Source organism: Leucopleurus acutus, assembly GCF_964270905.1.
Source record: "Leucopleurus acutus genome assembly, chromosome: 20".
NCBI classification, from domain to species: Eukaryota; Metazoa; Chordata; class Mammalia; order Artiodactyla; family Delphinidae; genus Leucopleurus; species Leucopleurus acutus.
The window spans coordinates 4,574,250-4,590,186 of NC_139162.1; the positions used below are offsets into that span (position 1 = coordinate 4,574,250).

The 15,937-nt window shown below is 45.0% G+C and overlaps 1 protein-coding gene across 1 annotated transcript in view; it reads right to left on the reverse strand.

Annotated features, from left to right (window-relative positions):
- Positions 1 to 13,682: 13,682 nt before the first annotated feature.
- Positions 13,683 to 15,937, reverse strand: part of ATP2C2 (ATPase secretory pathway Ca2+ transporting 2) — a gene marked incomplete at both ends in the record, with an annotated part of 75,543 nt that continues 73,288 nt past the window's right edge. Inside the window, 3 exons of the mRNA XM_082862469.1 lie at positions 13,683 to 13,801; positions 15,251 to 15,392; positions 15,480 to 15,578. Coding sequence (XP_082718595.1) covers positions 13,683 to 13,801; positions 15,251 to 15,392; positions 15,480 to 15,578 — 360 coding nt within the window. The remainder of the gene's footprint in view (positions 13,802 to 15,250; positions 15,393 to 15,479; positions 15,579 to 15,937) is intronic.

Here is a 15,937-nt window from a genome sequence, read left to right on the forward strand (position 1 = left end):
GTGCAGGTCATACCTGGGGGCCTGACGGTTTCCTAAGACAGCACACCTCCACGAGGGAAGCTGGGCGCCCAGCCCAGGCGCTTGGTCGCCTGGGGTGTTCGGCCCTCGCAGGGGGTGTGGGGCAGCTGTGTGATTCCCCAGCACGTGTGGTCCCGAGCACACAGACCAGTTTGGTGTCAGCCGTGCCCGGGGCCACAGGACCCGAGGAACCACGCTCCTCCTGGGCCTGAGAAACCCGTGATGCTAGTTTTAACATGTGATGAGTTTGTTCTTTGATAAAATGGGAGTAAGAATTCAGGTTGTAAGGACTAGCGGTCTCCCTGGAGGTGAAGACTCATAAGGGCCCCTGATAGGCGCTGGAAGGAAGGGGTGAAAAAATGCTGTTCATGGTACAGCATGGCTGTTGTTACTTTTTTCCCCCACCATATTTTTTTCTGGAAATAGTTTTCTTTTATTGAATGAAAGAGTCTTTAAATTCTCCAGTGCTTTACAATTTTAAAAGGTTTCACACACGTGGTCTTATATAATCCCATAATTCCCCCCTCATATTGCCCCTCCCCACTGGTAACCGCTAGCTTGGTCTCTGTATTTGTGAGTCTGCTTCTTTTTCGTTTTATTCACTAGTTTGTTGTATTTTTTAGATTTCACATATAAGTGATATCAGACAGTATTTGTCTTTCTCTGACTTATTTCATTTAGCATAATGCCCTCCAAGTCCATCCATGTTGCTGCAAATGGCAAAATTTCATTCTTTTTTATGGCTGAGTAATATTCCATTATATATGTGTACACACACACCACATATATGTATGTATGTGTATATATGCACACCACATGTTTATCCATTCATCTGTTGATAGACACACCATATTTTTTTTTAATTAAAAAATTAGCTTATGCATACACAGCAAAAAAGGTCAAAATACAAAAGGATGTAACTTGAAAGCTAAGTCTTCCTCCTGACTCCGCTCTAGCATTTTGTTCCCAAGAGGTAATGTGTTGTACACACTGGTGTGTCCCTCACCTTTTTTTGGGTGGAAATTGCTCTGTGTCTACCCATTTATTCTCATTGTCTATGTAATGTCCCATGAGATGGATGCCCCATCCTTGCTGGTGTTCAGCCATCCCTGGCTGGGGAACGGTCTGTTTGTAGCTAATTGTTACTGGAATGAATATCGTTTATATACATCTTGGTGTGGTTTTGTCTGGCAAATAAACTCTTTGAAGCTGAATTGCTGGATCAAAAGGTACGTGCTTTTTTATTTAGGTATTAACAAATGAACCTCTTTCAAGCTAGATTTATACTTTTGAGACCTGGCATGCCTGTTTGCCATGTTTTCACCAATACTATATTAAAATTCAGTTTTTGTTTACCTGATGCTTGAAAACTAATTTTTTTTTCTCTTATGAATGACAGTGAAGAGCTTCATTTTTCAAGAACGATGTGTGTCCTATCTCTCACCTGGTTTCCTAGGGTGTGGGTGTTATTGGTTTGCAAAAGTACTCTTTTTTTAAAAAATAAATTTTATTTATTTATTTTTGGCTGCGTGGGGTCTTCATTGCTGCACGCGCAGGCTTTCTCTAGTTGTGGCGAGCGAGGGCTACTCTTCGTTGCAGTGGCTTCTCTTGTTGTGGAGCATGGGCTCTAGAGGTGCGAGCTTCAGTAGCTGTGGCACGCGGGCTGTGTAGTTGTGGCTCGTGGGCTCTAGAGCGCAGGCTCAGTAGTTGTGGCTCAGTAGTGTGGGGCTTAGTTGCCCCACGGTATGTGGGATCTTCCCGGACCAGGGCTCGAACCTGTGTCCCCTGCATTGGCAGGCAGATTCTTAACCACTGCGCCACCAGGGAATTCCAAGAGTGCTCTTTTGAATTAAGCAAAATGGCATTGGCCGCGTGTGGTAAACGCATTTTCCAGTTTGTCTGCCTTTATTTTTCCGTACATAAATTTTGCATTTGATGTCATCATATTTCCCAGCTTCTGAGATGTGTGGTTTGCTTAGGAAGTTTTTCTCCACTCTGAGATTAAACAAAAAGAAATACCGTGTTTTCTTCTACTACTACTGTGCTTTCCACTTGTACTTCTGAATCTTTGATCCATTCAAAATGTATTTTAATTTTTTATTTTTTGATTCTCTTTAAAATTTTTTTTAGTTTATATTGAACTATAGTTCATTTACAATGTTGTATTAGTTTCAGGTGTATAGCAAAGTGATTCGGTTATACATATATCTGTTCTTTTCCAACTTCTTTTCACATTTATGTTATGATAGAATATTGAGTAGAGTTCCCTGTGCTGTATAGTAGGTCCTTGTTGGTTATCTATTTTACATATAGTAGTGTGTACATGTCAATCCTAAACTTCCAGTTTATCCCCCCATTGCCTTTCCCCTTTGGCAACCATAAGTTTGTTTTCAGGCTGTGAGTCTGCTTCTGTTTTGTAAATAAATTCATTGGTATCATTTTTTAAAGCTTCCTCATATAAGTGATATCATATGATATTTGTCTTTTTCTGTCTGGCTTACTTCACTTAGTATGATAGTCTCCAGGTCCATCCATGTTGCTCCAAATGACATTATTTCATTTTTTTTAATGGCTGAGTGATATTCCATTGTGTATATATACCACGTTCTTTATCCATTCCTCTGTCGATGGACACTTAGGTTGCTTCCATGTCTTGGCTTCTGTAAATAGTGCTGCAATGAACATTGGAACTATGGTTTATAAACTATGGTTTATAGCTTCCGAACTATGGTTTTCCCCGATATATGCCCAGTAGTGGGATTGTTGGATCATATAGCAAGTCTATTTTTTAGTGTTTTAAGGAACTTCCATACTGTTCTCCATAGTGGCTCTACCAGTTTACATTCCTACCAACAGTGTAGGAAGGTTCCCTTTTCTCCACACCGTCTCCAGCATTTATTGTTTGTAGGCTTTTTGATGGTGGCCATTTTGACCTGTGTGAGGTGTTACCTCATTGTAGTTTTGATTTGCATCTCTCTAATAATTAGCGATGTTGAGCATCTTTTCATGTGCCTGTTGGCCATTTGTATGTCTTCTTTGGAGAAATGTCTGTTTAGGTCTTCTGCCCATTTTTTGATTGGGTTGTTCGTGTTTTTGATATTGAGCTTCATGAGCTGTTTGTGTTTTGGAGATAAAGCCCTTGTCGGTTGCTTCGTTTACAAATATTTTCTCCCATTCTGTGGGTTGTCTTTTCATTTTGTTTATGGTTTCCTTTGCTGTGCAAAAGCTTTTGAGTTTAATTAGGTCCCATTTGTTTATTTTTGTTTTTATTTCTATTACTCTAGGAGACAGATCACAAAAGATATTGCTGCGATTTATGTCAAAGAGTGTCCTGCCTATGTTTTCCTCTAAGAGTTTTATAGTATCTGGTATTACATTTAGGTCTTTAACTCATTTTGAGTTTTTTTTTGTGTATGGTGTTAGAGAATGTTCTAATTTCATTCTTTCACATGTAGCTGTCCAGTTTTCCCAGCACCACTTGTTGAAGAGACTCTCTTTTCTCCATTGTATAGTCTTGCCTCCTTTGTCATAGATTAATTCACCGTAGACGCGTGGGCTTTCTATCCTGTTCCATTGATCTACATTTCTGTTTTTTTGTGCCAGTACCATACTGTTTTGATTACTGTAGCTTTGAAGTATAGTCTGAAGTCATGGGGCCTGATTCCTCCAGTTCTGTTTTTCTTTCTCAAGATTGCTTTGGCTCAAACTGTATTTTAAAATATACCTCTATCTTACCCCCAAATAAATTCTAGTACATTTTATATTAAACTGTGTGTCTCTTTCCCTCTGACTTAAAATGCTACTTTCTCACTGAAGGTTTCTGTCTCATGTTTTAATTTTCAGAGTTTTATGATAAAAAGATGTAAGAGCTGGTCTTCGCTGGTGGTGCAGTGGTTGAGAGTCTGCCTGCCGATTCAGGTGACACGGGTTCGTGCCCCGGTCCGGGAAGAGCCCACATGCCGCGGAGGAGCTGGGCCTGTGAGCCATGGCCACTGAGCCTGCGCGTACGGAGCCTGTGCTCCGCAAAGGGAGAGGCCACAACAGTGAGAGGCCCGCGTACCACCAAAAAAAAAAAAAAAAAAAGATGTAAGAGCTATTCCTTTATTACTACTGGGTTTTTTTGTTTGTTTGTTTTGTTTTGTTTTTCCTTCAAATGCTTGCCTGCTTATTTTGTCTGATCTTTGGTAGCACTTTGACTACTTCTAAGAAGTTTGATAGTATTTTCTTTTTCTTTTTGGATAGTATCTTCAAGATGGCATTAAGTATCAATGAACGTAGACAGAACTGACATTGGCTAATGCTGATTCTTCCAAGAACAGGAACATCTCAGTTTGCTATGTAAATTTTTGTTGTCATTGCTGGCACTGTGAGTGGACTTCCCCCTCCCCCCCCCCCCCCCCGCCCCAACTGATGATTCTTTGAACATTGGAAAGCTCTTGATTTTTCTGCGTAGTGTTGTACCCCGTTACCTTACTGAATTCTTTTATCCAGTGGTTCTCGACCTTGAGCCCGCATCAGAATCACCCAGGGGGCTTCTTAAAGTACAGACTGGGGACCTCCACTCCCAGAGTTTGATTCAGTAGTTCTGGGGAGGGACTAGAGAATTTACATTGCTAATACATTCCCAGGTGATGCTGCTGTGGCTGGTCTGGGGACCTCACACAGAGAACTACTGCTGTTCATTGTTTCTGATAATCTATGAACTCTCTGGGAGTTTGCAGCTATTATGATTCTTTTTGTCTGAAAAAGAATTTTGCCTTTATTTTATTTTGGCTGCGTTGTGTTTTCGTTGCTGCGTGTGGCTTTCTCTAGTTGCTGCGGGCAGGGGCTACTCTTTGATGTGGGCTTCTTATTGCGGTGGCTTCTCTTGTTGTGGAGCACGGGCTCTAGGCACGCGGGCTCAGTAGTTGTGGTGTGCGGGCTCTAGGGCGCATGAGCTTCAGTAGTTGCGACGCGTGGGCTCAGTAGTTGTGGTGCATGGGCTTAGTTGCTCTGTGACATGTGGGATCTTCCCGGACCAGGGATCAAACCCGTGTCCCTTGCATTGGCAGGCGGATTCTTAACCACTGTGCCACCAGGGAAGTCCTTCCCTTTATTTTTTTTATTTTTTTATTTTTTACGGTGTGCGGGCCTCTCACTGTTGTGGCCTCTCCCGTTGCGGAGCACAGGCTCCGGACGCTCAGGCTCAGCGGCCATGGCGCACGGGCCAAGCCACTCCGCGGCATGTGGGATCTTCCCGGACCGGGGCACGAACCCTTGTCCCCTGCATCGGCAGGGGGACTCTCACCCACTGTGCCACCAGGGAAGCCCCTTCCCTTTATTTTTGAAGGATTGTTTTTGCTTTTTTTTTTTTAAAGATATTTTGACATTTTCCCCCTGGCATCTTTCTGTTACGTTTTGGCTTGTGTGATTTCTTTTTTTTTCCCCCCAGCTTTATTGAGATATAATTGACACATAAGATTGTGTAGTTTAAGGTATACACTGTGTTGATTGCAGCTATTATGATGGCATACCTGGAAATAAGGATAATTTCCCTACCTGATTTCTAGACCTTTCATTTCTTCCTCTTGATTAATTGTATCAGCAAATACTTTCCGAATTTGAACAAAAACGATGCATCCTTCTTATTCTGACTTGAATGGAAATGCATCTAGTCTTTTTTTTTTTTTTTTTTTTTGCGGTACGCGGGCCTCTCACTGTTGTGGTGTCTCCCGTTGCAGAGCACAGGCTCCGGACGCACAGGCCCAGCGGCCGTGGCTCACGGACCCAGCCGCTCCACGGCACGTGGGATCCTCCCGGACTGGGGCGCGAACCCATGTCCCCTGCATCGACAGGCGGACTCTCAATCACTGCGCCACCAGGGAAGCCCCATCTAGTCTTTTATACATTAAGTGTGATGCTGGCTTTTGTTTTGAGATATTTCATATATATATATATATATATATATAAAAGTATACACTTTTCATGCAAAGAAAGTACCCCTTTGTGTTTGTTATTAAGAGTGTCAAGAGTAGATGTTCAATTTTATAAAAAGCTTTTTTTTTTAGCATCCATGTTTTTCTTCAGAGTTATTAATAAGAAATACCAAATTCTTCCAAATATTAAGGTTCCAAATACTGAGCCATCTTTGTGCTTTTAAAAAAAATTTTTTTTAATTTTATCGATTTATTTATTTTTGGCTGCATTGGGTCTTCATTGCTGTGCGTGGGCTTTCTCTAGTTGCAGTGAGCGGGGGCTACTCTTCGTTGTGGCGTGTGGACTTCTCATTGCAGTGGCTTCTCTTGTTGCAGAGGATGGGCTTAAATAGTTGTGACATGCAGGCTCAGTAGTTGTGGCGCACGGGCTTAGTTGCTCCGCGGCATGTGGGATCTTCCCGGACCAGGGCTTGAACCCATGTCTCCTTCATTGGCAGGTGGATTATTAACCATTCTGCCACCAGGGAAGTCCCCATCTTTGTGCTTGAAACTGTCTTTTTTTTTTTTTTTTGAGGTATGCAGGCCTCTCACTGCTGTGGTCTCTCCCGTTGCGGAGCACAGGCTCCGGACGCGCAGGCTCAGCGGCCATGGCTCACGGGCCCAGCCGCTCCATGTGGCGGCATGTGGGATCTTCCCGGACTGGGGCACGAACCTGTGTCCCCTGCATCGGCAGGCGGACTCTCAACCACTGCGCCACCAGGGAAGCCCGAAACTGTCACTCTTAATGTGTTCATTCAGTTGGCCTATGTTTAGTGTTTTTGTGGCAGTGTGTATAAATGAGTTGGTCTGTGGTTTCTTGTTTTGTTTTGGTCAGATTTTATGTAAGTCACGCTTTAAAATTGTGCTGGCCTTACAAAAAAAATTTAGAATCTTTCCATCTTCCAGGTTCTAGAAAATGCAAATGAAAGGAGTTCCTTAAAGTTTGGGTAGAATTCATCTGGTATTTCTTGGTTTGGTGGTGGAGGGAAGGGGTTAATTATTGATAACCTTATCCTTTTTTTTTTTTTTTTTTAATCATCTGGGTTGTCTGAAATCTCTGCTGGGATCAGTTTTGATGATTTTTTATATTTCGTAGTAAATTTTCCACATCATTTAAGTCTTCAAATTAATTTATATAGATTGACTGAAATTTTTCGTAGTTGTAGATTTTTTTCTGTGTTTTCATTTTTTTCCCTAGGTTAGGTTCTACCAATTTTGTTTTGTAGTTAATATTGTTTTTATATTATTTTTGCTGCTTTTTTATATTTATTTTTCATTTTTTTGAGTTGATTATTAAATGACTAAATAAAACGAGAGTAAATGAGAATATATGGGGCTACTACTTTTTTTCTGTGAGCTCTGCTTTACCTTGCGGCGTGACCATTGCATTTATAGATTCTGATTGGCGTGTGTGTGATGAGCTTCCAGGTTTTCTGTAGTTCCATTTTGATTTTTTCTTGGGCCCAAGAGTTTTACAATTTTGGTGTGCTAGAGAATTTCTCCACAGCTTCTTTTGTGGGTTTTTTTTTTTTTTTTTGCAGTACGTGGGCCTCTCACTGTTGTGGCCTCTCCCGTTGCGGAGCACAGGCTCTGGATGCACAGGCCCAGCGGCCATGGCTCACGGGCCCAGCTGCTCCGCGGCATGTGGGATCCTCCTGGACCGGGGCACAAACTCGTATCCCCCGCATTGGCAGGTGGACTCCCAACCACTGTGCCACCAGGGAAGCCTCTTTTGTGGTTTTGTTGAACAGTGATTAGAGAGGTCAACTGTATCACATCTACTTTCTGGACTCAATCGAGGTTTCAGTGGTGTCCTTACATGGCAGGTTAGTGATGAGTGAGGTCACCTGTATCTACTTTTTGAGATCAATTTATTTCCTTGCTTGTGGTCAGTTAAGAGTCTCCTAGTGAAGTTTCTGTGTTTTTCCTAAATTTCCTCTACTGTGCTCTATGAATTTGGATGTTGTGTTGGTACATACACAGGCCTATTAGATTTTCGGTGGTGGTTATGTCTTATTAAATTCCCTTCTTTGTCTCACTGAATGCTTGTGGCCTGGATTTTTAAAATCTCATCTGACGTTAGTAGTGTCACCCCTGTTGCATGTGTTGTTGTCTGCATTTGCCTGGTATATTTTTGCTCAATTTTTTTGAGTCTTTTTTTTTCCTTGAACTTTATTTTGAAATAATTTTAGATTGACATAGACGTTGTAAAAATAGTGCAGAGAGTTCCTGTGTACCCATCACCCAGCTTCCCCCAATGGAAACATCTTAAATAACCACAGACCAAATGATCAAAACCAGAAAATCAGAGTTAATGCAGTACTATGAACTAAACAGCTCAAACCTTATGTGAATTTTACCAGTTTTTCCACAGTACCTGATTTGAGGCCTACTTGAAGTTAAGGGCACAGTCCTCCAGATAGCAAAGTCTACCGAAGGCTTCTGAAACCAATTGCAAGTTCAGGGAATTCCCCAAACCACCCTCAGGTTGGATAATTTGCTAAAAAAAAAAAAAAAAAAAAATTCATGGAAACCTATCATACTGATGGTCGTATTTATTACAGGGAAAGGATACAAATGAGACAGATAAAGGGAAGATTCTGGGAGGGTTCAAAACACAGAGCCTCTGGTTGTCCTCTTCGTGTGAGTCCTTCTAGAGAATCACTGAGCCTGAGGGTAGTCTTGGGGACCCCTGCCACAAGTTATATGAAATTTTATTACACGTGTAGATCAGTGAAACCACCACTACAATTGGGATACACAACTATCCCATCACCCCCAAACTCCTTCAGGTTCTCCCTCGACAGTCACACCCTCTTAATCCTACCCTTAGCAACCTCAAATCCATTTTCCATCATTTTAATTTTGTCACCTTGGGGGTCTCTGTAAATGGAACCATTTAGTATGTAACCTTTTAAGACTGGATACTATCACTCAGCATAATACCCATGAGATCCATCCAAGTTGTTCTGTGCATGTTCCTTCTCATTGCTGGGGAGAATTCCAGTGTATGGTTGTACCAGTTTCTTTATCTGTTCACCCTCTTAAGGACATTTGGGTTATTTCTAAGATTTGGCTCTTGTAAATAAACCTGCCATGAACTTCCATGCGTAGATTTTTGTGTGATAAGTCATCTTTAGGATCAATACCTAGGAATAGGTGATGGGTCACGTGCTAAGTGTGTGTTAAAGTTTACAGGATGTTGCCATGTTCTCCAGAGAGGCTGTAGCATTTACATCCCCATCAGCAACATATAAGAGTTCCAGATGCTGTGTATCCTTGTCATCACTTAGTATTGTCAGTATTTTATTTTAGCCACTTTAATAGGTGTGTAGTGTATCTCATTGTGGGTTAAGGTTGCCTTTCCCTACTGGTTAATGATGTTGAACATCTTTTCTTGTGCTTACTTATCGTGGGTATGTCCTCTTTGGTGAAGACTCAGTTCAAGACTTCTGCCCTTTTTGTAAAATTTAGCTGTTAAGTTTTGAGATTTAAAAAATATTCTTGCTCAAGTCCTTTGTTAGATATGATTTGAAAATGTTTTTCAGTGTGTAGGTTCTAAAAAATTCTCTTAATTGTAACTTTCATGAGTAAAAGTTTTTAAATTTGTGAAATTCAATTTATCAGTTTTTCTTTTCTTTTACGGATAGTACTTTTGGTGTCACGTCTAAGAACTCTTTGCCTAATCCTCAATTCCAAAGATTTTCTCTTTTGTTTTCTTCTGTGGTTTGGTCTATTGCCCATTTTTGGTTAATTTTTGTAGAAAGTATAAGAGTTTCTTTTTTGCTATGGATGTCCAGTTGTTGCAGCACATTTGTTGAAATGAATATTTTTTCTCCCTTGAATTGCTGTTGGCTTTTTGTCAAAAATAAGTTGGCTATACTTGTGTGGGACTATTTCTGGACTCTATTCTGACATTGATCTGTGTGTCTGTTACTTTACCAATATTGCCCTGTCTTGATTACTGTAGCTATATAGTAAGTCTTAAAACCAGGAAATATGTTTCTTCCAACTTTTTACCTCTTTTTCAGAATTGTTTTAGCTATTTTATAGTTCCTTTGTCTTTTCATATAAATTTTAGAATAAGATTGTCTATGTCTTAAAAAAAGATCCTGCTGAGATTTTGATAGAAACTGTGTTAAATCTATAGACCAATTTAGGGAGAACTGATATCTTTACTATATTGAGCCTTCGAAGGCATGAACACAGTATGTCTCCCCATTGTTTTAGGTTTTCTCTGATTTCTTTCATTGGCATTTTGTAGTTTGCAGCACACAAACAGATCCTAAACATGTTTTGTTAGTTTAAGTATTTCAGTTTGCTTCATTGTAAATGTGTATTATGTTTAAAATTTCAGTTTCCAATTGTTCATTGCTAGTATATAGAAATACCAGTGATTTTTTGTTAACCTTGTATCTGTGGCTTCCCTAGACTCACTTATTGGTTCTGGAAAGGTTTTTGTGTTTAGATTCCTTGGGAGTTTCTACATACACTGTGTCATGTGAATAGGGACCGTTTTATTTTCCCCTTTTAAATCTCTTTTCCAGTGCCTTTTAATTTTCTTTTCTTGCCGTATTGCACTGACTAGGAATTCCAGTATTATGCTGAATAGGGGTGGTGAGGCTGGACATCTTTGCTTTGCTCTTAATGTTATGGGGGAAGCATTCAGTCTTTCATCATTAAGTATGATGTTGACTGTAGGGTTTTTTTTTTCTAGATACTTTTCATTTGGTTCAAGAAGTTTCCTTCTATTCCTAGTTCACTGAGTTTTTATCATGAATGGGGTTTGAATGTTACGCTTTTCCTGCTTCAATTGATACGACCATGTGGTTTTCCTTCTCTAGATTATTAATATGGTGGATTGCAGTGATTATTGAATATTGACCTAGCTTTTCATTTTTGGATTAATCCCACTTGCTCATGGTGTCTTGTACTCTTTATATATGGCTGGATCCAATTTGCTAATATTTCATTGAGGATTCTTGTCTCTGTGTTCATGAGGGATGTTGGTCTATGGTACTGTGTTTGTATGGTTTTTTAAAATTTTATTATTATTTTTTTGCCGTACGTGGGCCTCTCACTGTTGTGGCCTCTCCCGTTACAGAGCACAGGCTCCGGATGCGCAGGCTCAGCGGCCATGGCTCACGGGCCCAGCCGCTCTGCGGCATGTGGGATCCTCCCGGACCGGGGCACGAACCCGCGTCCCCTGCATCGGCAGGCGGACTCTCAACCACTGCGCCACCAGGGAAGCCCTGTATGGTTTTGATATCAGGGTAATGTTGGCTTCATAAAATGAGTTGAGAAGTGTTCCCTCCTCTTATATCCTGGAAGGGATTGTGCAGGATTGTTATTTCTTTAAACGTTTAGTAAAATTTACCAGTGAAACCATCTGGCTTTTGTGATTTCCTTTTCGGGGGATGGTTTTAATGATAACTTCAGTGTCTTTGCTAGTTATACGACTACTCAGATTATGTATTATTTCATCTTCAGTGAGTTTTAGTAGTTTGTGGTTTTCAAGGAATTGGTTTATTTCATCTGACTTGTTGAGTTTAAGTGCATAAAGTTGTGCTTAGGGTTCCTTTATTTTGGGACTATCTTGAGGGATCTGTATGGTATACCATCTCTCATTCCTAATATTGGTAGTTTGTATCTTTTTTTTCCTTGGATGAATCTCTAGCAAGACTGACACTTCCATTGATTTTTTTCAAAGAACTGGTTTTGATTTTTTTTTTTTCTATTTTTGCCTTCAACTTCATTGTTTTCTGCTCTTTCTTTACTGTCTATTTTGGTGAACGGCCCCCTGCTGTTGATGGGTAGAGTTCTATAAAAATAAATGGAGCTAAGCTGCTTAATGGTCCTGTTCTCTCTATTACATCCTTGACGAGAAGAGCGTCTTCACTTGCATGCAGTCCAGTCGATCCAGTATATATAACACTTAGTGGCTAGCTCTTTGTGTCTTATTTGGTAAAAATTTACCTATCCCTATTTTTTCTTTCAAAAACTTTACTGTTTTACCTTTTACATTTGCAGTTTATCCTGGCTTGTTCTGTATGGTATAAGTAAGGGTTAAGAATACTTTTTTGTTGTTTCTATTGCAAGTATGAATCGACCCTAGTTATTATTTTAATGAGAAACCTATTGCTTGGGCCAGCAATTTGCTGAAGAATCCTGAAAAGGGAGGGAGCCGCAGGGAGTGTCCCTGACTCAGAGAGAAGCCCCGTAGCAGGCTGTGTGTGTGTGACGTTATTTGGCTTTACGTCTAGGCAGTCGCTAAAGGTTGGTAGCTGTGGGCAGGTATCACCCCTGCCCCCAAGGGGTCTTCTCCAGCCAGCCCCTCCCCTCTTCTTGTGGGGATGGCTTATGTGTGTGTCTCCTCATTTAGCTCTGCTGTCACTGGGGGCCAAGGAGCCTAGTGAGGCTGTGAATCTTACTTTGGAGGAATGTGGGCTTTGCCTGGGAGCTTCAGGGGTCCACTTTGACCTTCTTCACCCTGTCTGGCCTGGGTGTTACCACCCGGGGCAGCCTGTCTCACAGCTCCTGTGGCTGGGTGTAGTGATTCACTTGTGTGTGTCAGTTTGGCTAGGCCATGGTGCCTAGATGTCTCTGGGATTTTTTAGATGTGATTAACATTTCAACCAGTAGACTCTGAATGAAGCAGATGACCTTCATCATGTGGGAGGGCCTCATCCAATCAGTTGAAGGCTAGAAGACTGAGATCCCCGAGAAGAAAGGAACCCAGACCCGAGCCCTGCCGTACCAACTCCTTCCTGAGCCTCCAGCCTGTCGGCCAGCGCTGGAAATGTCGGACTCCCTGGCCCCGACAGTCACGTAAGCCAACTTCTTAACACAACCGTCCTTCTCTTTGTCTCCTCTCCATCCTGTTGGTTGGATTTCTCTGTAAAGCCCTGCGTCGGGGCGGGGGGCAGTTATAGCTGTGGCCTCATTTCATGAAAGGTGGAGTTGCATTTCTGGTTCTCCGTGGTGGTTTCTGCCTGGCCACAGACATCCCTGCTCTGCCATCTTTCAGCTGGAAGGGCAGACACGTGTTAAGAACAGCCCTGGGGCCAGTGGGAAAGAAGCCTCAGGCTGGGGGGACATATTCCGGTTCCTGATTCTGGAGGGAAAGGCCACGCCTTGTTCAGCCTCAAAAGCCGAGGCCTTTGTTTAGCCTGTTCAGGATGTGACTGCCTCTTGCCACATACGTGGTCATGAACTTGAGGTTGTGCGTTTCCCACCCGGCCACGTGTAGGAAAGGGCTGATTAAATCCATCAAAATAATCATCATTAGAAATACCGAAAGCCCCCCTTTTACGGATGAGGAGAGGGGGCCTCAGTTGGGCAGTGCAACCAGAAGCCTGGGTCCTGCCCTCTCCCCAGCCCCCACCTTCCCATCCTACCAGGGGCTGCACGGCATCAAGCTATGGCACAGATATGTAGCCAGACGTGGTTAATAAAAATCATTGTGATTTAATAAATAGTGAGGTGTTTCTGTGCAGGTCCTTCACTGTTTGTCCCAGGGCCTGGCGGGACACAGTGGTGGATGGACGCAAGGCTGAGCCCAAGCTCCCCGCCGGTTTCCCAGGAATAGCCAGGTGAGTGACCTGACGCCACGGTGTCCTGAGAGCACCTCTCGGAAGAGGCGGGGCAGGGGGAGGGCCACAGTCACATAAAAATATAGATTTAGGGGAATTTTACATGGGTCGGGGTCCACTATACATCTTCCTGGTGGATCTGGGCTTTCTGGGGTCTGGAGCAGAATTTTTCACATAGTTTGAAGAGCTCTGACAAAATGAACACGGAGGAGGCCAATCCAGTTAAAAGCAATAGATCTGCCAACAGGTGAAGAGAGAAAAAGGTCAGAGAGCGCAAGCTGGCCCCTCTGGTGCCCAGCACTGGAGCCCAGGGGGCCGCGGAGTTCCGTTCCCCGTGCCTGGTTCGTTCTGAGTCACAGAGGCGAGGGGCCAGGACCCGGGAGCCGAGGACCAGACTTTCCACTGTCCTGATGGGGCAGAGATTTCCCCAGCCCAGCATCCAAAACGCTGCAGCGCCAGCCACCAGGACCAGCTGGTCTTTGCAGGCGGCTCAGAGCTGGGGGGCGGGCAGGCTGCAAGCCTCAGCTGTAAGGAGACCCTTGCTTGGGCAGACGCCCCCGCCACGGCTCAGGCTCCCAGTCCCGCCCGATTCCGGCTAGTTCTGACCCCTACATTCTCCCCCTGAGCCTTTTCTGGGCTCCCTGCTGTCAACGGTGCATGACGGACATGGTGTCCGGCACAGGCCCTGCACTTCCTTTAGACTTGGGAAGCTTCCTGAATTCCCAGTGGATGGAGACATCTGTAAAAAAACATTTTTAGGTTTTTTTCCTTTCTCCGTACCCTCAGGGACCCTGCTTTTTAGATTCTGGGGAAGGAGAAGCTGGGGGTTCCCAGTCTTGCCCAAAGGTTTTTCAGAGCCCTTGTCTCCACCACCTCGGACGCCGCTGAGCTTTTCATGATCCTGGGAGGTGCCCCGCCCTGTGCTCTGCCTTGGAGGCTGCCCTGGGGGGCCGCCTCCCCAGCCCCCTCACCCTCTGGCTCCCCGGTGGTGTCTGGGATTGCCGGTGGAAAGCTGGGTCGGCGGGCACCCTGGTGCCCTCCCTGCACTGCTGCTCTCCAGGCCCCCTCCTCCCACTTCTGGTCCCCGTCACCACCGTTTCAGGCACAGGAGGCCAAGCCACCCGGCGCAGCTCCCGTAGAGAAGCCTGCTGAAGGTGCAGGGCAGTCCCCGGGGTGCCCCACGTGGCATGTGTGCTTGGGGCCCAGAGAGCTGTGGTAATTGCATGTGGCCCTTTCAGCAGGAAGTGCTTGCTGGCCCACTCCTGCCTCCAGGTAAGTGGGTCCCAGTGACACAGGCCCTGTTAAAACCCCCAACAGGGTAACCTCACTCCTAAGCTGGGGCAGCACATCACAGGCTGAGCCCAGACTGTGGTCCATCCTGGCGCTGCCCCTGGGCCTCACCGTCCCTGCTCTGAGCCTCCTGCTGTGGGGCGGGGAGGGGGTGGGCCGGGACGTTGAGACCCCTGTGCCCTCCCCTGACTCCTAGCAGGTACCCCCGTGTTTCCCGCCTTCTCCACTCCCCCCATCACGTCGCCCCCTCCTACCCAGTGCAGATGTCCAGGAACGAGCCGAGTCCTTTGGGGACAGGAAGGCCCCATGCGGGGACTTCACGCCCCAGAAAGGTCTGCAGCTGCCCCGTGCATGCGGCGAGGATGGCTGCGGTCCCGGGTGACCCCTCCCACTCACCGAGCGCCCCCAGGTTCTCCGTCTGGAAGACCTTCTGCAGGGGCGGCAGGTATATCACCGCTAGCTGCCCCAGGACAGACCCGAGCACGGAGTAGAGGAACGTGCGGTTCCTGAGGAAGCCGATCTCGGATATCAGCTTGGTCTGCGGAGAAGAAGCTCACAGTTGGGGCACAGGAGCCGCCTAGAGACGAGGGCCGGGAAAGCGTGAGCCGGGGCGGTGGGGGCTCACCTGGGAGCGGCAGGTCAAGGCGTTGAAGAGGTCGAAGAGCACGAAACAGGTGAAGGTCATGGTTGTGGTACGCGGGGTGCTTGCCTTGTCTTCGGGCATCTGGAACACGAGTGCACAGGGTGAGAAGGTGCAGGGGAGGCGGGGACCCCATCCTCAGGACCGCTGTGTGAGAGCTGAGATTGGTGCCTCTCTCCCCCGCCTGGCTGAGCACACGCGCTGGACAAAGGTGGGGCCTCTTCCACCTTCCGGGCCGTTGAGGATGCAAGAGCCCAGCTGCTCCTTGGGGGTGGTGTGGGGAACACCTGAGAAAAACAGAGCTGGGGGCTGTCCAGCGCCCCATCCCGCCTCCCGCACATGGGCGAGCTGGGGTTTAAACGCCTGGACGATCACCTGCCTAATTCTCTATCTAGCTCCCTGGCCATGTCAGCACAGGGGCTGTCTGAACCTGCAGGCCATGG